Source organism: Cetorhinus maximus, chromosome 28 (assembly GCF_964194155.1).
Source record: "Cetorhinus maximus chromosome 28, sCetMax3.hap1.1, whole genome shotgun sequence".
NCBI lineage: Eukaryota > Metazoa > Chordata > Chondrichthyes > Lamniformes > Cetorhinidae > Cetorhinus > Cetorhinus maximus.
The window spans coordinates 26,789,169-26,816,706 of record NC_135906.1 but is presented as its reverse complement, the minus strand read 5'-3'; the positions used below and the strand labels follow the sequence as shown (position 1 = coordinate 26,816,706).

The window sequence follows — 27,538 nt, the reverse complement described above, 5'->3', positions numbered from 1 at the left end:
CCACACAAGTCCTGGCCACCCGTCCAGGAGCCAATTAAAATGCTGTTGCCAGGCAGCTCCCTTGGCCCAGGACTCCTTTCCAGTGCCATCCTGTCTTTCATGGCACACTCTGTTCCAGGACTGCAACATTGTATATATCTCTCATCCTGTTCCAGTGGACATATCTTTCAAACTGCAGCCATTGTAATTTTAATGCACAGCCCAACAGAAAATAAAAAGATTTTTTTTTTAAAAAATCCTACAATAACTAGGACTCTGACAACTGACTGTGGAGAAACTACGTCACCTTGACAGGAGACTGACCCCAATCCCACAGGTAAAACAGATTTTCTCCTTCCTGAAGGAGTTGATTCCTGGCTGGGGGGCTGGATTCATGCATTTGGGCATTGTGCCAAAAGTGGCCATTCTTCAAAAGACGAAGCTGGACGTCGGAGAGTACGCAGGCTAGTTAAACCGGGATGTGGGGACGCAGACCCACAGCAGAGTCGGTTCCTGTCCTGCCTTGATGCTCGCAACTGAGGGCGTGTGGGAGATCTGGCCCTGCTAGAGCAGGCACCCCAGCAGATGCAAGTTTCCCAAAGGCTCGGGGCATGAGGCCAACCCAACCCAGGTGACTCGCCACAGAGTGCAGATCAATCCTGGGACATCCAGCTCCCCATCTTAACAGACTGAGACATCAGGGGGAGCAAGTATAATGTAACCAATTGTACCACCAAATGGCATCCACGACTTTACTGTTGGGTCCAGTAAATATTCAGTTGTGCTCCAGGTTAGAAGCTGAATGTTATTAAGTGCCAGCACAGTTTGAATTGCCAAATGCTGAGGTGAATCCTGTAGCAGATGGCTTCCCTTAATGGAAACCACACTTTAATATTTCAGATTTAGTTTCGAAGGTTTAACTCGAATGTGGCCTGGATTTAAATAACTCGTTGCCCTGTTTGACAGGAAGTGGAGCCTGTTCAAGAGACCAAAAACTGAGCTTGAAAACCGGGGAGGTGTAGTTCCGAAATTGGCTTGACGTTCCCGATCCACGTGCACCTTTTATTTATCCCGGCCAACATCACGAAAGGACACACCCCCCTGTGCATGCTGGGAATCTGAACTAAGCAGAAAATGCCGGAAGCATTCAGGCCTGGGCCTCCCATTTGTGGAGAAAGAAACAGGGTTAATTTTTTGGGTGTTGCCTCTTTGTCAGAACGTTCTGACTGAAGGCAACCGGCCTGAAACATTGGTTTGAATTTTATGCCCTCCCACCCCGCCGGTGGGTTTGTCGGCGCTGGGTGGGGGGAGGAGGATTGGGGGGGGGTGAATGTAAAATTTCTCCAATGGGCTTCCTGCTGGGTTTCCACCCGCCCCGACCCCTGCACTTTTTCGCTGGGGTGAGTGAGGCCTTGGCCAGGCTGTCCGGCCTTGCCCCAATTGAGGCCTGTTGTGCCTGTGCTGGCGCTTGGCTAACTATTGACCATTGGAGAGCCATCTGCTGCTTGAGCCTCAACTTTTTTAGGCTGGCGGAAGGAGTTTCCTGGTATGGGAGGGTGGGAGGCCGAAAATAATCGGATTCAGGCCTCAGGTGGTGGGTGGGGCGCTGGCCTCCATAGAAGTCCCCTTTTAACTTTGGGCACCCCCTCACCCCCACCCCCACCCAACTAGGGTCTGGTAACCACAGGACCTTCCCGCCCTGAGACCCCCCAAAACTTACCTCTCCCTGGAGTCCTGGCCCTTAGGCTCTGGGGGCAGCCCTGCCCGCTGAAGCAGGGGCTGGCGTTGCTGGCCAGTCAGGTTGACCGGCAGCTCTCTAAGGCAGGACTCCCTCCCGCGCTGAGGGGGCGGAAGCCCTGCCCGCGGCCAATCGGCAGCTCGCTGGAGCATGAAGCGGCTGCGGGGCAGGTGATGTGTTCCCTGCCGACTCTTCGGGTGACAAGAAGGGAAACCCCACCACCTGAGAAGCCCTGGTCATTGAGCCTGTACATCCGGTTAGGATCTCTGCTGTTTGCGGAAGGAGCTGGCTGAGTGCAAAATTATCTCCTGCATTCCCGACGTCACGACAATGATTCCAATTCAAAGCATTTCATTGACTGTAAAGCGTTTTGGGACATACTGAGGTTATGAAAGGTTCTGCAGGTTCTTTCTATCTTTTTTGCATGTCAGCTGCAGGTTAGATTTAAAATAGTAATAGTAAATTTAAAAAGTATATGCAGCTCTTTTGCTCTGTGCTGCTCTCCAGCTGAGCACACTCCAAATATAGCTTTCAAAAGGGCTCCAAAGTGATCTTCTAAAACGGTACTTGAAGCTGCAAACTGCTGGGACTATCCTAAGCATGAAGGTGCAGCAGGCGGTAAAGAAGGCAAATAGTATGTTGGGCTTCATAGCCAGAGGATTCGAGCACAGGAACAGGGATATCTTGCTGCAATTGTACAGGGCCTTGGTGAGACCACACCTGGAATATTGTGTGCCGTTTTAGTCTCCTTATCTGAGGAAGGATGTTCTTGCTATAGAGGGAGTGCAGCGAAGGTTTACCAGACTGATTCCTGGGATGGCGGGACTGACATATGAGGGGAGATTGAGTCGATTAAGATTTTATTCGCTGGAGTTCAGAAGAATGAGGGGGGATCTCATAGAAACCTAAAAAATTCTAACAGGACTATACAGGGTAGATGCAGGAAGGATGTTCCCAATGGTGGGGGAGTCCAGTACCAGGGGTCACAGTCTGAGGATATGGGGTAGACCATTTAGGACTGAGATGAGGAGAAATTTCTTCACCCAGAGAGTGGTGAGCCTGTGGAATTCGTTACCACAGAAAGTAGTTGAGACCAAAACATTGTGTGTTTTCAAGAAGGAGTTGGATACAGCTCTTGGGGCGAAAGGGATCAAAGGATATGGGGAGAAAGCGGGAGCAGGCTATTGAGTTGGATGATTAGCCATGATAATGAATGGCTGAACAGGCTCGAAGGGCCGAATGGCCTACTCCTGCTCCTAGTTTCTATGTTTCTATGTCCTTGAGGTAATATTTTCGTTGGCCTTCTGAGCTCCTCATCCGTCACAAGAGAGAGCAATTTAAATTCTAGCCAACCTTGCATTAGCAACACGAAGCCAACTATATTTGTGTGGAGCCTTTCATGTTATCAGGACACTCCAAATGTGACAACCAACTGATTACTCTCGAAGCACAGTCACAATTACAATAGGCAAATTAGGCCCTCTATTTGCAGAGCTATGGAGGAGTGGAACTAGAAGAGATGCTCCAGCACAGAAACAATGGGCCGAATGGTCTCCTGTGCTGTTAACCATTCTACCATTCTAATTCGCACACAGCCAGGCCTGTTAAATAGGAACAGGATGTACGAGCAGGTTAATCTGTGGTGTTGCTTGTGAGACAAATGTCGATCAGGCAAGTTTCCCTGCTCCTCTTCAAGTTGTGTTGTGGGGTCTTGTACACCTGCTTGAAAAACAGGTGGGGCGTCAGTTTAAAGTTTCATTCCGAAATGTAACAGTGCAGGCGGCTCCCAAGAAATCTAATCTTCAGTTGTTGTTCCAGTTTCTTCCAAGACTTCAACAGTTTAAAAATGGCCAACACCAGATAATAATGCATTTATGTTAACTTGGAACAGCAGCTTTGTCAAGGTCACAAAGGAACGTGATGTTTCTAGTTCTGATGAGGTAGGAGTCGGTCTCTGGAGAGCTGAAGGCCAGGCATTAAATCACAGCGTTCGCGGGATTAATCTGGAGTTTTACTCAATTGCCCTTTAAGAGAGTTAAGGAGAAACCACTTGTCACTTTCCCTCAATTAGACGGGTAGATCCTACATGGATCCTAAAGGAGGGGCAGGCTTGGTGGGCCGATAAACCATTTCTCATTCTGTGCTTTGTCTGATGGAAAAGATTAGAAAGATGTTTTTCATTTGTGACGTGACTGACAAGTCTGTCTCTCCCTCTCTCTCTCTCTCCCTCTCTCTCTCTCTCTCCCTGACAGATTAACATCCTGACGTTTGTAGCTGAGCTGTTCTGGTGGTTTGAAGTCCTGAAGCCAGAATTTGTCCGGCCAAGAGAGATTCCGGATCTGGAAGGTATGGAATTAGAATTAACGTTACCCTTCAGCTGCTGCCATGGTAACCAATTCAAATGGCTCAAAGCAAAAACTACAGGGTGGGTAGGGGACATCTGTGTGGTACGTAGTATACTGTAGTCCCAATGGTTTATGGAGGATATGTGATAGTAGCATTTCCTTTACTAGAATATGATGTTACAATGATGATCAGTTTGGTTGTTAATTGGAAAAACACTCCTTGAGTCAATGTTGGGTAATGGTTACTTTATGACCTAATTAAAAGAATGACTGTTAATATGTATCTTAGCCAACAGTGGTGGAATTTTCCCTTCCAGAACTAAGCAGAAATGGAGAGAGTTTCCTGCCGCGGAGGCTGCTGGGAATTCGTGTGATGTTGGCCTAATTAATTATGCATTCAGGGGTTTCCCGATACTTTGAGGGGTGGGCTGGATGGCGCTCGGGCCGCTGTCATATCTGGGCACCGTATTTAAAAGGCATCAACTCACCCACTGTTGAAGGAGGAGATCCACCTCCTGAAAGGTCCTGAAGATAGAATATCCACGTCATGTAAATGCTGCCCTGCTACACGTGGAGGCCTCCGTCCTCCCTTCCCATCTCTGCGCACTGCCCCAGGCCGCGCTGCAGGTCAGTCCGCCCCGGGCCCGGCACGTTGTTCCGGACCGGAGTAATATCCCGCTGGCAGTGCGGGCAATCCGACGGGGGTGGGGGGTAACCCTTGTTGGGCCTTCACCTGTGCCCCATTGACGGGGCGCAAAATGGTTTGGCGCTGACCCTGTGGCGGGAGTGGTGACCCGCCATGACGGGCAGGAACACGCGTCCCCACCCTCAGGACGCCAATTCCTCAGCTCCCGCCGCATTGTATCCACCCCCTCCCCCTCTCCCCCCCATCGCCTTGCCCCCCTGCCCACCAATAAAACCATTGCCAGGGGTGGGGGGGGCAGGAAAACTCCACCCGTCATCTTACCCTGACAATAAAAAACCTGGTTGATCTTTGCCAAGAGCTGTTGGTAAGAAACCTTTCACTGTGTAGATAGATTGATCAAAGTGAACGAGTGCTGAGGTTAGATTGGAGCGTCCAGTGTCTACACAGGAACTCTTTTCAGGCTGCACTCTATTTTCACCAAGGTTACAGAATGGGCTTGAACAAAGAAGCCTCTTAAGTCCATTTGATCTCAAACCATGTTCTCCTCCTCACCCCCAAACTATCTTCACAGGGTCACACTCCATCCACTGACCTCAGTCATACTGGTAACCCATTCCAGCAAGGTGCCCCTCATCGGCTTAACCCCTGACACCAAGTTGATCATACTGGGGCTTAAAGGGTTAAATTATGAGGGCGGATTGCAAAAGCCTTGAATGTAGACGTTTGAAGGGTGGTCTGATTGAGGTGTTGCTGATGGCGAAGGGGTTTGATTGGAGTTGATGGCAGCAAACTTTCTCCTTGATGGGAGAGCCCAGAACAATGGGGAAAATCCTAAAGTGAGAACCATGAAATGAGGAAGCACTTTTCCACACAGCGCATTGGAAATCTGGAATACCCTTCCCCCTAAAAAAGATGTGATGCTGGGAAATGACTGAAATTTTAAAGGCTGAGATTGATGGATTTTTATTCCGTGAAAGCACCAAAGGTGGGTAAATGGAGTTAAGGCACAGATCAGCCGATTGAAAGCACAGGCTTGAAAGGCTGAATGGCCTACTCCTGTTCTGTGTTCATCCAACTTTATTTGTATCAACCATGAGAACACCGTGTACTGAAGATGGCATTTTGGCTAAGCATGTTCCACAGGATGGTGGCATGTGGTAATGTCACTGGACTAGTAACCCAGAGGCCCAGGCTAATCCTCTGGGGAACACAGGGTCAAATCCTACCATGGCAGCTGGTGGAATTTAAATTCAATTAATAAACTCTCTGAAAGCTGGTAACTATGGCTGTGAAACTATCATCGAATGTTGTAAAAACCCATGTAGTGGACTGACGTCCTTTTAGAGCCAGCCAATCAGCACTCCTCACGTGCAGTATAAATTGTTGTTTTCCCCTTTATGTTGGTATTCTTGTGAGTGTCCTGATGAGTGCAAGTTGAAAAGCTTCAACATGTCTCTTTTTTCCCAGCGATACTCGAGAGACTGTTATTGCAGAATAGAGGGAGCTTTACCTGCCTCTAATCCATGCTCAAGCTGGTTTGGTGATGCTGGGTACAAAAAGCTAAAAATATTTTCTCACCTCCGGGTGCTCGTTTCCCTGGACTTGAGGTGAAAATGAACCAAATAACTTGTTATAAAGCCATTGTTGTACCGATGCCTTGATTCTAGGGGATTAAGGGATACAAGGATAAGGAAGGGAAGTGGAATTGAGGTAGATAAGTCACTTATTCATGGGGGAGCAGGCTGACTAGGCCTACCCACTGCTTCTCTTATGTTCTCAACACCACACGCTGCAGGGTTCCACGAAAGAGTGCTCTGGCAGAGCAGCTATTTGGAGGTGACCGGCCTGTTTGTATAGGATGAGGGAGTTGGAGGGAGGCCCATATGTTCGAATGAACAGTTAACTGGATCAGGGGCCTGAAATATATTGATGTCTTTTCCATGCATCAGACGATGGGATTGATGTACTGAAAAATCACCCCCACCCCTCCATCTCCCAAATCTAGGTCATTAGGTGACCCTTCCCACCTTAACATGACCTTTGCAGTGTATGTGATTTTGCTAAACGCAAGAACCAACCTAATCAATTCTGTTGCAGATGCTTCTGGAAGTGGATCCAACACTCCCACAGGGGCTGAGAACACCAGGTAAGCTGGTCAATCCAGTGGGCTAGAATTTCGTAATACTTTTGGTAATACTGCTGAATCCCGATGTAAGTTCCCATTGGAGCACACGAGGGGGTCACGGGTATTGACTCGCACTTGTCCAGGCAGGGAACTAAGCACACAACTGCTGGCCGAGGATTTTCCATCAGGGGATTATACAGCCCAGAAGGAGACCATTCATCCCTTTGTGACTGAAAGGGGCTATCCAATTACCATCACTCCCCTGTTTGCCCATGGTCCTGCAAACATGTGTGTTTCCAATATGTTACTTTCATAATCTGCAGAATTTTGCTTAATTCACTTTTTTTTTATAGCCTTGGGGTGGGGGTGGTGGGGGTGAGGGAAAAGAAAAAAAATGTGGTGATGTATAGTCTTGTGTAAAAAAAAAAGAAATTAAAACTCACAAGGTACAGGCCTGTAAAGACTTATAACTTTTAAGACAAGGAGCCATTTTTTAATTTTGCATTTGGCTCCAAGTGCTTATTGTCCCTTCCTATGACAGTGCAGTGAAAAGTTGTCATTCTGGTCTCCTCCATTTGAATTTTGTGTGACTCAGATTCCACGTGCGCATGTGGGGGTGGGGAGGAGTTGTGTTAGCAAACAGTTCTGGTCTCTATTATTAGAGTAAATGTGAGGTGGAATCCAGCCAATGTTGGTGCGAGGGAGGCGGTATTTATTTAATCCTGGTGTATTTATCATGTTGCTTCAAATCCTGAGTCCTGGTCAAATCTGGATGGGCAGAGACGAAAATAAATCAAACAAGTAACGTTTTGGAAACCAGTCTTTTTTTTTAATGAACACGAGACTTGGCTTGAACATTTCCAGAGGTCCACAGTTCTAACTGGAAGTGGCAATGTTCACTGGCCATGTTTAACGTATTGAATGTAAAAGGCGTTGGGGGGTGGGGGTGGTTGTTAGGAAGGAGGTGAGGCCTAAACATGAAGGAGCCTTTTACTAGTGAGGCTGTTCTGGGCTACGTGTCAAAGAAATATAGTCGTCCCGTTAATTGGGTGGGTGGGTGTCGGGTGTTGGAGGGTCTGTAATTCCTATAGGCTGTGTTTTTTTTGAAAATTGCAACTCACCCATGACCTGCTCTTGCTCGGTACTTTATTTCAATGTAAATGTTATTGCGAAAACAGATGTGCATCAGGTTACATGTTTGCAGTGAGCTCAGTGAAAATATATAGTGTCTGAAAGCTGGCTTCTTGATTTAAGCAGATGTAAGTCTTAAAAAAAGCCCCGTTACCTAGACCAGCCTCTTTTGGGCCTGGGTTATGCATGCGCAAGTCCTTCTGTAAATGTGTGTAAGATTCCTGCACTATATCTCAATTGGCGATCTCGTAATGTTGTGTGATTTAAATTTTGAATTAAGGCCTCCTGTGCTGCTGTTAACCTGTTTCTCAACATTTTGTCACTGAGGCCTGTCATGTTCAGTACCTCCAGTGTCCAGTTGTTTTGATCGATCTTATTGCACTGGGCTGGTATCTGATGTTGGTTTTGAGACTCAATGAATCCAGTTTCTTTCTTGAATGAACACGGGCATTGCGATGATTTTAAATCGCCTTCGGTGTTCCAAATCCTGTGGGTTGAATCCGATGTGAGTGGGGCTGATATTTGCTGCCCTGTAAAGGTGGTGTGGCCTCTGTGGTGATGCTTCCACGAGGGTTTAACCTGGGTAAGTAATCTCAGGGCATTGACCCAGTGACATTTGAAGGAATGGCAACAATGTGATCAAGCTGGCTTGGAGGGGAACGTGAGAGGTGATGGCATTCACACAACCTTGCTGCTCTTGCCCTTCTCCATGGTGAAGGACACAAGGGAGGAAGGTGCAGTTGAATGAAGTTTGCTGTGTTGATGTATAAATCCTGCATTTAGCGCATACTGGAGTCTAAATAGATTCAAGTATTCCAGTGCTGTGTTGGCTGGCCTCCTAACTTGCACCCTCTAAAATTGAGCTCATCCAAAACTCTGCTGCCCTCCTTAACCCCATCCATCACCCCCCCCCGTGGCTGCTGACCCACATTGACTCTCAATCCGGCACCACCTTGGCTTTAAAATTCTGACTGACGTGTTTGAATCCCTCTGTGGCCTGGTCCTCTCCCTATCTCTCTCCTCTCCTCCAGCCCCTCAACCCTCCGGTCTCTGCACCCCTGTAATTCTGGCTTCTTGTGTACCCTGGATTTTAATTGCTTCGCTGTTCATTGCCGTGCCTTTAGCTGCCAAGGTCCTAAGTTCCGTCCCTAAACCCCTCTGTCTATGTACCTCTCTTTCCTTAAGATGCTCCTTAAAACCTACATTTTTGATCGAGCTTCTGCCCCCTATATCTCCTTAATGTGGCCCGGCCACAGCTACTGTGGTTCGCAAATCAATAGCCTATCTTTAAACAGACAGTAGTATCATGTGAAACCTCTGTTGTGGTAGTGGTTAATTGCTCTCGCTCATTTTTAAACTCTCTGCTTGTTTCAGTCGACTGCCAGCCTTCCTGCTGAAGCAGCCCTTCCTGCCTGTGATCCAGCAAACCTCCCCCCGAAGAAGCAGCTCAGGTAATGGGGCACCTCTGGCTAACGCATTCCTGGGACCAGAGGTCCAGAATTAGGGTTGCCAACTCTCCAGGATTGCCCTGGAGCCTCCAGGAATGAGAGGTCAATTTCCCAACCACGGCAAAATGGCTTTGCCAGTCTCTTTTGAATTCTGTGGTTTATTGGTTTATTTAAAAGAAATTTGAATGGAAAAAGAAAGCAGTTGGTGGTCACATAATGAAGCACCAGGAATACGTCTAGCCAGAGTTGGCAACTCTAGTCCGTAATGGCCCAATAAATCAAAACCAAGGTTTGTGCCTACACTTTCTGTTCAGAAGGTTGGGGAAGCATTAAACAAGGTGAGCTTTGGTGGTCTTGGGGTTATAATACTCCACGTGCCCGCACACAGGTTATTTATAACACTGCTGACCAGAAATAATTCTGTTCACTATTGGGTACTTTTCCCTTGCTGGTCATGAAATGTAGTTTTTCATACATGGCAGTACTGTGCCATAGATTGTGACCAGGACTTGCTTCAGTTTTTCTCTAACTGTTTTCCCTCATTCTCAGCTAAAGGTTAATGGATTGACTTGTAGCTAGGGCAAGTTATGCATACGTAAGCCCTTCTGTAAATGTATCTAAAGATTCCCGCACTACATCCCAATTGGTGATCTCGTAATTTTGTGTGATTTAGATTTTGAATTAAGGCCTCCTGTGCTGCTGTTAAAATTGCTTAAATTGAACAACTATGTCATTTCTTTTTCAAGCATATCTTGGTTTTGAAATAATTGTTTGTTTCTCTTGTATAAAACCAGAAAGAGGGCCTTCATTCTCCCTCGAGCCTGTTTTGATCCTCCAATAGATCATGGCTGATCTGTACCTCAACCCTGGTGACCTGCCTTAGCTCCATATCCCTTGAATCTATCGATCTCAGTCTTGAAAGTTTCAATTGACCCCTAACATTCACAGCTTTCTGGGGAAGAAGGTTTCAGAGTTCCACTACCCTCTGTGTAAAGAAGTGCCTCTGAAATTGTAGTGTTTTAAAAATTGCATTGTGCATTTTGTCTGCTTAAGACTACCATACATGTACCAGCAGAGGGAGTCTACTAGGAAGAGATAATAAAGGATCCATGTTTAACAGCTCATGCCATCCTAATTCTAAATGTTTCTGGCTGAATATATAACTGTTCCTATTCCAAGAGCTTCAGTTTGCAATTATTCGTAACTGGGAGAAGTTATGCTGCCATTTTGTTCATATCTAAGAGTTAAAATGCACTTCATTGCACTGATATTGTAGAATATTGTGTGTCTTACTCTCGGTTCAATAATTCAAATTGCTTTTTCAATGATCACTACTAGTGTCCAGCCTGTGGTCACCTGTAAGCCAAGTTAAGCAAGACCGATTCTATGAATTGTGTTGTTGGCTTCTTGCCTTGGGTCAGTGGATAGCACCCTGGCCTCTGAGGCAGAAAGTTGTAGGTTCAAGTCCCACTCTAAAGATTTAAGCACGTAGTCTAGGCTGATAAGCCAGTGCTGTACTGAGAGAGTGCTGCACTGTTGGAGGTGGCGACTTTAAGATGATTTTTTAAGCTGAGGCCCCATCTGCCCCTTCATGTGGATGTAAAAATATCTCATGGCACAATGTGATGTAAAGCAGGGGAATTATCCCTGGTGGCCAGGTCAATGTTTATCCTTCAATCAACATCACGAAACAGATTTATCTGGTGCTCATGTTACTGTTTGCGGGAGCTTTCTCTGGGCAAATTGGCTGTTGTATTTCCCTACAATAGAACAGCAACTACACTTGTTGATTAGCTGTGAAGTGCTTTGGGGTGATCCCGAGATCAAAAAGGTGCTACGTAAATGCAAACGTTTCCCCAGTTCAAGCTGAAATGATCTGGAAGCTTTCTACGCTCGATAACACTTGTTACTGAAAACATAATGATGTCGCTGAGCCCTTCTCCTATCCAGGAACAGTTGTCATTGAGAACATTCACAGTAAAGTTTATTCTAACAATATAACTCTTGTCTCTCTCGATGGTAAATGTTGGCTGCATATATGATGTTTGTTGTTGGTGATGGTGTTGGGAGTGATTTCAGAAAGTTATTCCATAGCGCCACCTAGTGGCTTGTAACTACATGGTGACAGTTGACATAGTAAAATTGAATGGGAAATGTTGACATAGCAATTTACCAGGTGTCCGCCTTGTCTCCATGGTAACGCTCCTGCCTCCGAGTCTGGAGATTCAAACCTTGCTCCAGCCACTGCAGCACTGCCTCAGTGGAGAACCGAAGTGTCCGCTGAGATTTTGCGCCCAATTCCTGCAATGTAGCTTTAACCTCTAACCTTCTGACTTGGTTGGAAGCTGGCGCTACCAACTAATCCAGACCGACCCTGCAAGTGACCTGATCCCACAAGTCGGGAGCCAGAGATGTGCTGAGCCACAATAAAATGGTCTTAATCACTGCCTCTCCCTCAGTGTGCCAGCTCTCTCGCCGCTAATGCACCTTTTGCATTGAGAAAAGAAACTTGATTTTAAACAACTGATTGGGTGGAAGGAATAAGCTCCTGACAGTGAGTGTAGTGCAGTAATTCCATCCCTCCGTGTTGACGATTATAACCTACTTTGTGGTTGCAGCTTGTCATTAGAGCAGTTCATTTAAATTACCTTATAATTTGCTGTTAGCTATCTATTATTCTATAATTATGACCTACTGTTATAGCTCCACACCCACGGAACACACCCCACAATAATTGAACAAATGGAAAAAAAAACACAGTTAAATGAGCTGATAATGATATCTTTTATTTTTCACCTCTGAGTCGGGTCCATTTTTTTTTCAGGCCTGATATTTGTCATATGATATCACCCATGTTGTGTTTTTTAAAAAATTCTCCACATCTGTACTCACTTCCCTTCAAATTCCTCTGGCCACGTTTTGAACGAAAATTGCCTGCATAGAACGTGCCAGGCTGTAATTGCAGTCTGCTACCTTTTGGAGGAGTTGCAGCACCCCCACTGGTAGGAAGGTCTGATTGCAGTGTGACATGTTTACATAGGCTGTTTAAGGGAAATACTAAAATCCATCATTTTGATCATGGTTTTGGAGGGACTAAGTTATGTATCCATCATCTGATCTAATTATTGCTTCCTGGTATCATCTCCCCATGTACAATACCCCAGGAAGCTGAATAGTGCATGATACATAGTACACAATGTGTATCTACTTCTCCCCTCTGACTTCTAAAGAAAAGAAAGACTTGCATTTATCTAGCACTTTTTCAACCACCGGATGTCTCAGTGCTTTGTGGCCAATGAATCATTTTTGAAGTGTAGTCACTGTTATAATGTCGGAAGCATCCAATTTGCTCGAAACAAGCTCCTACAAACAACAGTCTGATAATAACCAGATAACCTGTTTTTTATGATGTTGACTGAAGGGTTGGCTAGGAATCCGGGGATAACTCTCCTAACTCTTCCTTGGGATAGTGCCATGGGATTTCTCCAGCCAAGCAGGCAGACGTGGCCTCGATTTAACATCGCATCCAAAAGACAGTAATATCAGAAAATGTAATCTCCTTTTCTGTGGTGTAATTTCAAGTGAAGCTTTGTTCTTCTGACATTCAGTGTGGTCGGCCTATACTCTATTACCCAGCACCTTTTTGAGGGTGTGAATGAAAGTAAAGGCAATCTGATGTGATAGTGATTAATTCTCCATTGAAGATTCAAATCAGTAATCCTGAGATGGAATCCTATAACTCAGCTAGACCCACATTTATTATGTTGAGATAAGAGATCCTCACAGGACCATGCCAGATGCTGATGCCTGAAAGTTATTGCTTTTCTTAATTATTACCCCTTGAAGAATACCTATTACCTTGAGGAAACTCTGAGGAGGCTCAGGAATGGAGCAGAGCTTGTGTGCTTTGGCACAATTATCATAACCTCTCTGAACGTGTAAAACTCATGTTTTGCTTAAAGCTCGTGCAGTCTTTTTTTTATAAGCTATGGTTTCTGGGATAGGACCAGTAAAACACCAAGTCCCTAAGATAATTAAACTATCCCAGTGGATCTTCCCACTCACCCGCCTATCATGAGCAGTCCGAAAATGTGTTCACTTCTGTCAGTACTTTCCCTCTTTTTACCAAGAGCATTTAGACTTTAGCCTCCTGAATGAGGCTAATTACAGTTTCCCCCATGAATGAATTTAGACCTGGCACCTTCCAGCCTTGTGGTTGATTTCCAAAAAACCTGAACTTCCCCTGTTCACATTCCAGCTATTTGCCTCCATTTTATTGGGCTTGCTTTGTCACCTCTTCACCAGACTGTTACAATAGAGCCGATTTAGGGGTTTTAAAAAAAAAAAGAGAGAGGTGGTTGTCCTTCCAGAGAACAGGCAGAGTAAATGGGGAGCAGCTGGACACTGTCCATCTCTCACATCAGCCGAGAATGAGACCTCTTCACAGTAGGGCAGTCCCATCCTCTGGTAGTTTTCATCAGTCAGGGATGCATTGGGGTTGAAATCGGGCAGCCATCGTTTCACAGAATGGTTACAGCACAGGAGAAGGCCAAATTTGGAGGTCTTTTTGGCTTTTACCTCCAACGTAAACCAAGTCGCCAAATTGGATTGGACTTCATTGGCAAGCAGAGGGTTAATTACAATGGAATAACTGCAATGTCTATGTACCTAACCGAAAGAGGCAATCTTTTGAGTTGTTGCTGTATTACATTGAAGCATTATAAGCCATCTCTTTGTGTTTCTTCTCAGGTGCTCTGAATCACTCTACCTCAATGTCACAGGTCGATTCCTTTGGAAAGGCATGGACAAAGAAGCAACTAAAGAGGTAATTTTGGATACAGGAGCAAGTGATAGCAAAGATCAGGTGTGATGCAGCCCCTTCCAAGTGCCCTGTTTTGTGGGCCCCAAGTTAAATTCTACCACTGAGCGTTTTGCTCTCGCTGAGGCTGTCATTTAAAGTAATATAGCACTTTGCATAATTTCAAGAACATATCCCTGTTTCCACGTCCAGTTTGAACAAGGAACCTATGTTGAGAAGACTCACTCTATTCTGTTTGCCCTCACCCCCATTTCCAGTTTTACTTGCCGGTGATGCAAGTGTCGGACGCAATGAGCAGGTTTCCAGTTAAACTGTGTGCGCGCAATACTGCCAATTGCGCCACGTCAGTAGCCACTGTGGCTGTCCGCTGATGGGGTGACGGGGCAAAGGACTGAGTTCAACAGTGTTTCAGTGGGTAAAGAAATGGTGGCTGCAACGCTGTTCCGCACAGAGATTGATTTGGATACTCTCTTCCAGCCAAAGTGAAGCAAATGCTCGATGGTCGTGTTGCAATTTGACACATTCTGTTGCTATGGAGGGTTGCTAAGATTCGGTACGCCCCATGAGAAATGGCCTACCTTAGGGTATGAGAGAAAATAGGGCACAGGCGTAGCCATAAATTTTAGTTGTGACTTTCTAAATTAAGGCTATTAATTCAGCGCAGGAGAATTTTTCCAGACCATTTTTTTTTTGTTCTTTTTGAAATGAGGAATTGAATTCGTTGCTGCAGTTTAGGGGTGAAGTTTGCCTGCTGCAAGCAGAGACGAACTCTTAACAGGGGATTGAGGGATACGGTGCAGGGACACGGAGCTGAAATAGATTAACTGCGAATCACCTTCAGCGGCAGAGCAGGCTTGGAAGGCTGCACAGCCAGGTCCTGCTCCCCCCACTCATGTCCTGGCAAGTCGTGAGTAAATTTTCCTGTCGCGCAATTCGGACACTAAGTGTCAACTGTTGGGCGCAAGTTTTGGGGAATTTCCAAATGAGTACAAACCGTGATTTGATGCGTGTGCTGTTTCCTGGCCGAGGACAAGAGCAGGACAGTGGCATTAGCTCCGACCAAGAGCTGATACAGACGCCGAGGGGCAAATGGGTTCCTTTCTGTGCTGTTAACATCGGTGTTTCAGTTACTTTTTTTTTTGGATATTATAAAGACTATCACAAGGCAGCTAAGAGAGAAGAATGACACATGGTCCATCTTTGATCATCCATAGTATCAAACTCTCTCATGAATAATTCCAAGTCACTTGTTTTCACACCCGCACCTGGAAGTATTTTCCAAATGTTGATTACTTTTCTATAGCCAAAACCCAATCGTTATTTTGCATCCAATCTTGTCTTAACGTTTTAAAGTAACATCCAATCTTTAACCTGCCATTTAATGTAACCTGGATGTCAATTTTTCTGTTGTGCAGGCCATTGTCACAAGCAGTGTCTTTCAGCATTCCCTTTGGCCTGGACAGCGATGTGGACATTGTCATGGGCAACCCTGTCGGGTTAATGAGGTCCGTCAGCTCCGACAGCCTCACCACCAACGCCTATCGATCTCAAAACTGTTTACCAAGAGCTGCGTGCAACTCTTCAGAAGACACTGCTGGTTACCTAGGGAAGGAGGAGCTGGCAAATGAGAATGGGCCAGTGATGTCGCCGAGGACACCTAGAAAGGGGTCACAATTGTCCAATAAGATGACGGAGAAAGAACACCACAGGCCTGTTGAAAACGGGGTAATCGATGATCATAATAATTGTACTGAGTTGCCAACAATTGAAGAAGCACTGAAAATAATTCACAATACTGATAAACTTGAACCCAGACTGCGCCCTGAAGGAGCACCAGATGGCTTCTTCCTCCATAGGCCTGACCTGACTGAAGGCTTTGTGAAACCCAAGACCGGCCAGTCCAAATTTGACCTCAACCCTGCGTACAAGCCCACAGATGCAGATAGAGAGTCTGGGGTTCTCGCACCCAATGGAGAACAGGTGAGTAGCGGAGCTGCTCCGGTGGAAGATGGTAACTTCTCACGGGATGACGACTCCGTCCTGAGAGACAACAGTTTGGATTCTGACGTGGAGGACTGTTCGAGGCCTGCTCAGGAGAAGGACTACACCAGCAAAGATGAGTGCACGTCTTGCCTCAGTTCCATCAGCTCGCAGGCCGAAAGCGTGGCCTCCTCCTCCGGTTCGGGCGTGAAGATGACCAGCTTTGCGGAGAGGAAAATGAAGAAGATTAACCCACTGGACTCCAAATCCAGCAGCTCTCAAAAGACGACACCCGACAGCTCGGACCTTAACGATCAGCAAATGGCCTCCTGGGCTCAAAAGTCCGATGAGAGCCCCAGCCAAAACCAGGCCCTGGCGTCGGAGATGACTCAGCTGGGAATTAGACTGGAGGAGAAACGGCGGGCGATCGAGGCGCAGAAGAAGAGGATCGAGGCCATCTTTGCCAAGCACCGGCAGAGGTTAGGAAAGAGCGCGTTCTTACAGTTGAAAAAGAAAGAGGAAGGTGGGGAGCCAGAAAGCGGGGCTGCAGCAGATGAAGACAGAAGGAAGTTATCCCTGGAGGAAAGGTTGTCAAAAATTGAGGATGACGACGATGAAAACGGAAATGAGAGCCCAACGCAGACGGAATTTAAGGGAAAGGATAGCAAAATACTAGAAAAAGATCATGAGGAAAGCCCTAGCCAGGACAATGGAGAAAAAGATGCAAAGCTGAGGGTATCAGAATCCCCAAAAGAGCCCGAGGTGGACACGGATATCGGGGAGTACAACAATGCTGTTGCAAAACTGAACTCCGCCTTGTCCTCCCTGCAGATCGACATGCAGCGGTTGGCGCAGCAGCAAGAAACATTGATGGAGAAGAAAAACATGCATGCTTGGGTAATCCCGGCTCCCAAACCGTCCTCGCAAAGGCCAACACGCGATTTTCAGCCATCCCGATCTGCGGAGCTCTCGTCCCCCTCGCCCTCGCCCTCGCGCAAACCGGTTTCTTCTGGAACACGCTCGCCCCAGTCCAGCCAGAAGAAGACAAATTCGGCCCCGCCAAAGAGCCCAAGGCACTCGCGGCCTGCTGAGCTGAAGATAACGCCTTTGACACGTGTCCTTACGCCGCCACAGAATGTAGACTCCCTACCTCACCTCAGAAAGTTCTCGCCCAGCCAGGTGACAGTCCAAACCAAGTCTTCCATTTGCTTTGGTGAGGATGACGAAGAGCTAGGCGCTGATGTCAGGCCAAAGCAAAGGCCAGTTGGACCAATTGCAAGCTTTGGCCAGCCAAATGAACCTTCAGTGGGGGGGCGTGATGAACCGCCCTTTGACCTTGAAAATGAAGGCAATCTCCGGCCTGTGGGGCCAATAGTACCTCGAAAGACAGGTGGACAGACAGATGAGCAGCCTGAAGGTGGGAAAAAGGACAATGCCACGACTATTAAAAGGACTAGTTTAATCGAGATACCGCTGTCTTCCTTAAAAGGCCCTGAGGAAAGTGAAGATCGACTAGAGGACGTCAGTGACTCCACGAATGACCAAATGGACTCTGAGCAGAGGTCTGTTGGTTTCTTCTTCAAGGTTGGTGAACTTTTGCTTTGTTCCTTGTCACATCTCCAATCGCACCTCTTCTACTAGAAACACCAGGGAACTTATCGGAGACCCAGCATGAACACAGTCTAATTGCCTCAGCAAATGAAAAGTACCAATTCTTGCGTCAGGCATGGGATTATTTTTAAATGTGTTTTTGAACCTACTGATGTCTGTGTCTCTCTTTTTAGGAGGCTCCTCAAAGCTTACCTCTTTGACCATACCTTGGTCACCTGTCCGAATATCTCCTTATGTGGCTCAGTGTCAAACTCTGTTTGATAACAGCCTTGGGATATTTTACTGAATTAAAGGTGCTTTATAAATGCAAGCCGTTGTTATAGCACTTGGATGTATTGGATTGCCAGTGCATGGCCCTTTGAGGGTCGCAGGTTGTTTATAAAACCTGTCCAGTCTCCCATCTATCTAAATCCATGAACATGTTATGGTACAGCTGATGGTAAATGCTGAGCTGTTCAAGCCCCAGAGGGAAACTTGAGACAACTACCACAACTATTTTTGCAATTTGTATGTTTCGCAAACTGGGCTTTGAATTCAGTAGTAATAAGACTACAGAGCCTTATAGGTTTTTACAAAACCAGGTTAAACATTTATTAATAGGAAAAATGATTTTAAGCGCACTCATATGTCTGCAAATTACTGTTATAATAACTTCTAAATCCCCTAGTTAATCTGACTGCCAGTTACACCTCTCTTATGGCAAAAGTAAAAAAACACAGCTTTTAAAAGAGCCAGCTAAATATCACAATAACCTGGGCTGTCAAATTCAACGTGAGCCTTTTCTCCATTTTGATTCCTTGTAGACAACAAGTTGAGGCTTAGAGGCTGAAGGCTTTTCTCACTTGTTAGATCTTAGGCTTCCTGTCTTAACACACAGCCTTCTCTCCTTTATACATATTTTCCCCTTTAAATGCAAGTTTCTACTGTTTCACTTTTACCTCTCTACTAATAATATCTATCATAGTACTAATTTTACCAGTAATCTTTGGGGGCAAAAAATAAACACGCTGTTTCTTAACTTCTCCTGACTAGGTGTAATATTTCACTCCCTCTTTTGACTTCAAGCTAGTCTAGTTTATTTAACAATGCTAATGTCCTTTTACACCTTACATTCTAACCTTCCCCGTGTTTACCTACTTAACATTTCAAACCTAGCTTATCCTCTGATACATCAAAGCACTCAGACCAGCTGCCTTTAATTCAATGAAGGCACACTCTCTCACTCACTCACACACACACACACACACACACACACACGTTACTATATCTTCCTGACAAACAAAAAAAAATAGGCGGGCTATATTTTGGATGTACAATGCTCTCCATCTGGTTTACACACAAGGAGATATTGGGACTGGTAACCAAAAGCTTGGTCAGAGGTAGGTTTTAAGGAGCATCTTATAGGTGGAGAAGGAGGTAGAGGTGTGAAGTTTAGGGCGGGAAGTCCAGGGTTTAAGACCCAAGCAGCTAAAGGCATGGCCACCAACGGTGGAGGAGTTCAAATCCAGGTTGTGCAACAGGCTAGATTGGAGAGGATAAAAGCCAATTATGATACAAATGATATATTTTTAAAAAGCTATGCGTGGCCATATTCACGGTAGTGTGCACGAATGAAATACGATCTCTTGCAAAGCTATCAAATTGGTGAATGAAGAGAAATGGGCGCGGGGTGGGTATAGAGGATTAGGACTGCTCATGAGGATAAACATCATCATAGACTAGATGGGCTGAGCAGTATCTTTTCAACAAGAGGTGTGACAAAGGTGTATCATATACTGAATGACCATTGTTGTAAATCAACATTATTAACACACTCAGTGATAGTGGGATGACACATATTCAGCACAAAGGAGGTGTTGGTCAGACTAGTCCTGTAAGCACTAACAAAGATTAAAAATACCATTTGAGTCAGATTGCCAGAAACATTAACCTATTACAGTTACAAATGAAAACCAAATTCTGAATCGCAGACAGTCTGGGGTGTAGTCAGCAATTGAAAGTTTTTACACACGCCATCTCTGTCTTGGATGACCAGTTCTTGGGGCTCAGACCAGCTCCTGACCTGAGATCATTGGGCCTTGGGAACAAAGTGACATGGGTCATATCAGGTTGGCCTCCGATGGGCAATCTTTTGCTTCAATCTATTTTGCTTTAAGAATGAACTTGGCACATTATTGGTCCGCACCACACTGATGTCTTTCTGAAGTGCAGTCACTGTTGTAAAGCAATACTGCACAGAAGGAGGCCATTTGGCCCATCATGCCTGTGCGAACACTTTGAAAGAACTGCTCAATTTGTCCCAGTCTCTGCTTTCCCCATAGCCCTGCAGGTTCTTCCCATTCAAGTGTATATTTTGAAAATTATTAAATGTGTTTCCACCATCCTCTCAGGCAGCACATTCCAGATCCTAACTGTCTATGAAAAACAAATTCTCATCATCTCCCTCTTTCGTTCTTTTACCACTTATATTAAATCATTGTCCTCTGATTAGTTATACGAATGATGTTGCTCTCAATGGGGTTTCCGTTGTGTGGTATTTAATTTTTAAGCGGTTTATCCTGTAATACTAAACTAACAAAATGAAAATTTTGGCTTGGTTAATAGAAAGTGGAAATCAGTGGCAAATTAATGAAGGCTTTGTTAAGAATGTTGACTAATGGACCTGCTCTATTCATAGAGCAGGAATATTTTTTACAACAATATCATTGTGTCAGCCTTGGCTCAGTGGGTAGCACTCATATGTCTGAGTCAGAAGATTATGGGTTCAAATCCCACACTTGGAAAACACGAAAGAGAAAGACTTGCGTTTATATAGTGCTTTCCACAACCATGGGACCCCTCAAAGCGTGTTACAGCCAATCAAATATTTTTTAAGCATAGTCATTTCTGTAATGTAGGAAATGCAGCAGCCAATTTGTGCACAGCAAGCTCCCACAAGCTACAATGTGATAATGACCGGGTAATCTATTTTTGCAATATTGATTGAGCGATAAGTATTGGCCAGGGCACAGGGAGAGTGTCCTGCCCTTCCAAATAGTGTCACGGGATATTTTACATCCAGGCAGACAGGCCTCAGTTTAATGCCTCATCCGAAAGACAGCACCTGCAGCAGTGCAGCACTCCCTCAGTACTGCAACGGAGTGAGTGCTTTGATTTTTGTGCTCAAGCCATGGAGTGGGACTTGAACCCAGAATCTTGTGACTCAGAGACAGGAGTGCTAGCCACTGAACCTCAGTGACATTATGTAGACTGACACTCCAGTGCATCACTGCGGGAGTGCTGAACTTTCAGAGTTGACGTTTTTCAAATGAAACTTCAAACCAGGTCCCTCGCACTGATGTAAGCAATCCCATAGCATTTGTAAGGAACATATATTTTTATTTCTGTTGGACTGTTGTAAGGAACATATCTTTTTATTTCCTGTTAGAGTAGTTATTAAAATTACAATGGCTGCAGTTTGAAAGACATGTCCACTGGAACAGGATGAGAGATATACACAAAGTTGCAGTCCTGGAACAGAGTGTGCCATGAAAGCAGGATGGTGCCGGAAAGGAGTCCTAGGCCAAGGGAGCTGCCTGGCAACAACGTTTTAATTGGCTCCTGGCCAGGTGACCAGGTTTCATGTGAGAAGCAGTACAGCAGAATAGCTCCTAGCCTGAGAGGAACAAGACCTAAAACCTCTTGCTCCTGCTCCTGTGTGTGGAAGATTCCAGTAATTCCACAATAATAGCTAACTGGCCTTTTCTCCTCATACCTCTATAACCTGCTCTCTCTCCCTGAAAACCCCTGTCAAGAGGCAATGGGGAAAATCACTGTTAGAGACATTGAAAGGCAAGTGCTCAACCAATGAAATAAAGGCTGGAAGACCACTTCGTGCCATCAATGAGAACTGAAAGGAATTTGGAAAACATCAATCAAAATCAACCCATTGAATCCTGTACTCCGGAATTTGTGCTATTGATCTGTTTTATCCCACCCTTAAAATCCATGTTGTTGTGTGTCGTATGTGTGTGTGTAGAGGAATTTAAGAAGAGAGTAGAGTTTAGGTTAGAATTAGAAGTTAGCAGTTCATATTTGTTTCTTTTGCCACTGGTTAACGACTGTTTGTCCAATAAACAGTTATTTACTTATTTAGTTTACAAACCTGGTGCTTGTATTCTGTTAACCTAAATTAAACAGTTAGGTAGAATTGGGGCAATCTGGTGGTTTGGTCAAACTTTTCACATTTGTTGCAGCTCACGGAACAGTGGGGCTGATATTACAGCGCACTATCCCCAGTGAGTCGATATTACAGCGCACTATCCCCAGTGAGTCGTGACACTATTTTGAAGAGCAGAGGAATTATCCCCCCCCTCCCCCCAGTTAAAAGCAAAATACTGCGGATGCTGGAAATCTGAAATAAAAACACAAAATGCTGGAAGAACTCAGCAGGTCTGGCAGCATCTGTGGAGAGAGAAACAGAGCTAACGTTTCAAGTCCTTATGACTTTTCAGAGCACTCATACCTCTGAAGAAGAGTCGTATGGACTCTGCTGAGTTTTTCCAGCATTTTCTGCTTTTACTTCAGCTATACCCCAGCGTCCTGGTCAATATTTAGTCCTCAAGCAACATCACTAAACAACAGGTTGTCTGGTCATGATCACAATGCTGTCTGTGGGAGCTTGCTGTGCTCAAATTAGCCACGATGTTTCCTTTATTTCAACAGCAACTGCACTTCCAAAGCGCTTCATTGGGTTTAAAGTGCTTTGGGACATCCTAAAGTTGGGAAAGACGCAATAGAAATGCAAATAACTGCCATTGGTGGGAACTGGGAAAGGCTTGGACTTGGATCGGCGAAGGAATGGGATCCGGAGAAATGTGAAATAGCAAGGAGGGCAAGCAACACCCAGGAAAGGAACCACAGAGGCATTAATAAGAGTTTTATTTTAAAATTTTTCTTTGAAGGCATTTGTTGACTTGTTATAAAAAAAATATTGGACATGGGGTAAAATGGGCGTTTGACCAACACTGAAGAATGATCCAATCGGGAAGATAGAGTTCACTCACTTTAAGGTGAGGATAGACCTGCTGAGCGACCAATGGCAGGAGAGTGGGGCGGATATGGTCAGAGACTGGAGATCACCATGTGGGTGTACCTACACCATGTGGACTGCAGCGGTTCAAGAAGGCAGCTTACCACCACCTTCTCAAGGGCAATTAGGGATGGGGAACAAATGCTGGCCCAGCCAGTGACGCCCACATCCCGTGAAAGAATAATAAAAGAGAAAAAAAATTAGGAATATGTCCAACCACAGGTTGGCAACCTAATGGGTGACATATAGGTGTGCGAGTCATCCAGTGCAGTTGTCCAATCACAGCAAGGTTGTGGAATTTGGCTATGCCTCAAGCAGCTTTTGATTGAAACCATTTTTTTTTTTTTAAAGCGTCTATAACTCATGGCAAGGATGCACTTTCAGGCATCTTGATCAAAATAATTTATCCAAAAATAATTTACCCATTGGAGATGTTCAGAGGTGGCATAAAGAGTAAATTCCAATTTCCACCCACCTTGTGTCAGGTGGCAGTGGGAGTATAAGATGTGGAAGGTGAGTAGAATCGAGGCCTGTTTCCTGCCATGTTAGCTGGTTACAGGTGGACTCGGAATAGGGAGGGAAGAACCCTCCAGGGTGCCTTATCTTGATTTGTTCTCTGCCGTGCCTCAAACCAGGGATGTTCCTTAACCAAGGCCGGTGACCCATAGTGTGGCCAATGCAGGAATGCTCTGTCAAAAATTCCTCTCCATATCCTTAAAATGCGATCCCAAATTTATAATTTTGCAGAATAGTTAGACTTGCCTTCACTGGTCATTCCATTTTCCCAAAAACCTGTTCTGATGCTATCTTACAAGATTTCGGTGTCAATTTACGCTTATTTGAATCTCCAGATAGCAGTGGTTCTTAGTGTTTTAATTAGGATTGATTAGTTAACTGTGGCGAGAACAACCTTTCCATTTTCTGCATTTCTCTCACCCTTTCCCTTCCCTTCCAGAAACACAGTGAGGTCCTCACCTTCCGGCCCACCAGCCTCCTCATTCCACGGATCATTTCCTGCCATTTGGGGAAAAGGCAGGGCAATAGCACTAGGTCATGATGCTCTTTTGGAGAGCCGGTGCAGACACGATGGGCCGAATGGCCTCCTTCTGTGCCCTTAAGATCCTGTGATTCCATAACCCCAGGTCCATAAAACTGCTAACAGATGAATAAAGAAATTCCGTGCAAGTTGGAACTAATTACTTGAGCTTCATTGACCAGATAGGCAATGACTCAAAGACTGCAAGATGCAGGTTGGACAATCCTTGCTCCAGATTGTTTTATTCTCTTACACTGACCTCAAGAATGGCTGGCCCACAGGTCGTTTTTACTTAGCTAAGAGAATGAGGTACCTACCAGATATAGAAAACTGGAACCTTTCCGTTGAGTTAGATTCTTTTTTGACTGTAGATGGATTTTTTCGCACGTTTTGTTCATTGGCGATTAATTATCTGTCCTTGGTTGCTCCGATGAGGTTGGGGTGGGGCTTTCTCGGTTAATCGCTGCAGTCCTTGTTCTCATGGTTCTCATACAATGGTGTTAGGTAGAGCGTTTCAGGACTTGTAATCTGGGGCAAGATGGTGTGGTGACATTCCTGTGACATTGCTGCACTTTTTAAAATGGTGTCTGTTCAGGTTCTCTTATCCAACTTTAGGTCTCCATTACTGCAGTTAATCTGGAGAAGGAGTGAATTAAGTAATTTTTTCTCCCCTAGGAATTTTCAGTGTACTTAGTAAACCTGAAGGGTTTAATCAACTTGCCCGTATGAAATAGTAGCAAACCAAACTTTTATTGACAATTTGGACAAGTTTGATCCTCTTGTTTTAATTGGATTGCAAGCGCCCAGTTTAATTGGCCGCTCAAGCCAACATGTCCGGCCCAACACCGAGTCTTAAACTTTTGTAGAGTTGAACCAAGGTTTAGAACTTTGTAAGAATGTACAGAAGACTTTGCTCCATTGTTTCTCTTGTTTGTTTCCAATGTGCCTGTAGGATGGGGCGAAGGCGGAGGAAGAGATGGCCTTGAGGCGAGCGACCTTAATGGAGAAGCAGCAGAAAAGAACGGAAGACTTCAGGAGGCGCCGAATGTGGCTGGATGCCGAAAAGGAGCAAAAAAAAGAGGAGACCAGGTGAGGCAGAACAAAACTAGCGCCGCACAACTTGAATCCAGCCCTTGCCTTTCCACGTTTTATGGAGAAAGATTACAAGCAAGTCTCCCAAGGGTTTCTGTTTCACATTATAAACATCAATTCCTCTCACTGGGATTCTGACCCTCTATAAAACTAGCAGTGGGCTTTACCTTTTGATATGGGATACATCCCAAAATGGGTATCAGCCTTGTAGATCTTGAATGCTTTTACACTGGACGCCCAACTGGCCATTGTTGGAACAGTAGACTAAAATAGGGACATTAAATCCAACCATGGTTCTCAATTCTAACTGATATCCAACAACAACTCTGCTAAAAAAATTTTTCCATGGGTGGACATGGGATGAGGACGGGATTGGTTTAACAGTGTTGAAGGCACTCGCTATGTTGACGTGCCAAAGAATGGCTTCGGTCATTTTCAGGAGAGTGTAAACTTTTTTAAAAAAAAAAATAGATTGGCCTAAATTGTTTTTTCTGTTCACCTTTTAAGGCAACAAGTGGAGGAAGAGAAAGTCGAGAAGAACTTCATCAAGCAGGAGTACCTCCGGCGACAGCAGCTCAAAATAATGGATGACCTGGACAAGGTTCTGAGAGCAAAGACCTCAGCGAGCAAAGGGAGGAAGCCTCGGCCCAAGTCGTCGGTCTTTCGTGATGACTCAGTGCTGACTCGCAGCCCTGTGAAGGGTTTGCTAGGTGGGTGCCGAAATGCCCTAAAAGGATTCACTGTTCCGAAAGGAATGGCGGGGGAGAGAGACTGACCCCCATGGACAGTCTCTACGCTGCTTATTCATAGTCTGGTGGAGCTCCATTGCACATGGAAAACCAGGACAAAGTAAATTTCCCTTGGATGTGGTCGGCCTCTATTCGGCTGTCAGCGCCCTCATCTGAGTCCAAGGCCATAGATTCAAGCCCCACTCCAGGACTTGAGCCCACGATGAAACCAGAAAGTGCTGGAAACACTCAGCAGGTCTGGCAGCATCTGTGGAGAGAGAATTAACCTTTCGAGTCCAATTTGACTCTTAAGAGTCAGGTAAGACTCAAATCGTTAGCTCTGTTCCTCTCTCCACAGATGCTACCAGACCTGCTGGGTTTTTCCAACACTTAGTTTTTATTTCAGAACTCCAGCATGTGCAGTATTTTGTTTTTATTTATTTGAGCCCACAATGTCGGCTTGGACTTCAGTAGAGTACTAGAGTACTTCAACTAGAGTACAACTAGAGTTGTGAAATGGTACATGTACATCATTTCCCAGAATGACTAAACCAACATCAACAATGTCTGGAATTTTACAAGTTGGGTTGAATATTTGTTTTTACTGTAATCCGAACGAGGGCATATATGACCAGAATAATTTGTGTTTTTAAAAAAAAAAATTGTTTTCCCTTAACATCAGCATTTATTCAATGAAAATACCATCATTTGGCAAGAAGTAATGAAAAGAACAATTTATTTCTTCTTCCTTCCTCAGTAGTTTCAATTAACCTATCTGGCTTCTTTCTCTATCTGCCTGGATATCTCCTACCGTTTCCATTAGCATGACTCTACTCTCTCAACATCTGACCATGTCGAACCTGAACTTTGACTTTGATAACCAACCAACTCCCCTTTAATGGGCGGGATTTCCTGGCCCCGCCCACTGCCAGGATCGTCCAGTCCTGCTGCAAGTCAACGGACTTTCGGCTGGGCTGTCGACTCTCCCGCGGCGGGTCCCGTCCATGATGGGGCTGGAAAATCCGGCCAATATTTGGGACTCAGGCATTGATTTGTCTTAATCAAAGACCCTGACTGACTTTCCTCTGCTGGTGGTTTCTGTGATACTGGCAAAGTTTTTGTTTCTTTGTGTGGCTTTTGCTTACTTTCTGATTTTCACTTCAGGCTGTAGGAGGAGTTTGGACTATAGGAGGTTTCTCACGTTCTCCCTTTGTCAGATTTCCCCTTTCGAGCAAATTATCTACATGGTATTGATGGAGTCTCACTCTAATCTTCACCCTTAGCTATGTGAATTCACCTAGTCTCTTTACAACAACTCTGATCACAAACTCCTCCTTTATTGCCCTGGTTTTTCACCATGATCTTCTGACCAGCAACTTTCTGCCATTTCCATGGCTATGGCTTTGGCCCAGTCCTCCTTCCGATATAAGCCTGTGCTCAAAAGCTTGGCTTGGATTTTATTATTCTATAAGCCTCCTTTGAATGGTTCTGTCAAGTTGGTTTCTAAGTTTGTGCCATACCCACAGTGATGAGAGTTTCTTTAATTCAAAGAACAAAGAAAAGTACAGCACAGGAACAGGCCCTTCGGCCCTCCAAGCCTGCACCGATCATATTGCCCATCAACTAAAACATTTTGCACTTCCGGGGTCCGTATCCCTCTATTCCCATCCTATTCATGTATTTGTCAAGCTGCCTCTTAAACACCACTATCGTACCTGCTTCCACCACCTCCTCTGGCAGCGAATTCCAGACACTCACTACCCTCTGCGTAAAAAACTTGCCCCGCACA

General features: G+C 45.2%; 1 protein-coding gene across 3 annotated transcripts in view; it reads left to right on the top strand.

Moving 5' to 3' along the window:
- Nucleotides 1-27,538, top strand: part of camsap3 (calmodulin regulated spectrin-associated protein family, member 3) — a 190,793-nt gene that overhangs the window by 147,346 nt on the left and 15,909 nt on the right. For 2 of the 3 annotated variants that reach the window (XM_078531469.1, XM_078531471.1), the window contains 7 exons: nt 3,970-4,063; nt 6,806-6,854; nt 9,339-9,415; nt 14,162-14,237; nt 15,647-17,795; nt 24,882-25,018; nt 25,529-25,731. In XM_078531469.1, coding sequence (XP_078387595.1) covers nt 3,970-4,063; nt 6,806-6,854; nt 9,339-9,415; nt 14,162-14,237; nt 15,647-17,795; nt 24,882-25,018; nt 25,529-25,731 — 2,785 coding nt within the window. The remainder of the gene's footprint in view (nt 1-3,969; nt 4,064-6,805; nt 6,855-9,338; nt 9,416-14,161; nt 14,238-15,646; nt 17,796-24,881; nt 25,019-25,528; nt 25,732-27,538) is intronic. The other variant, XM_078531470.1, reaches the window with a different exon arrangement.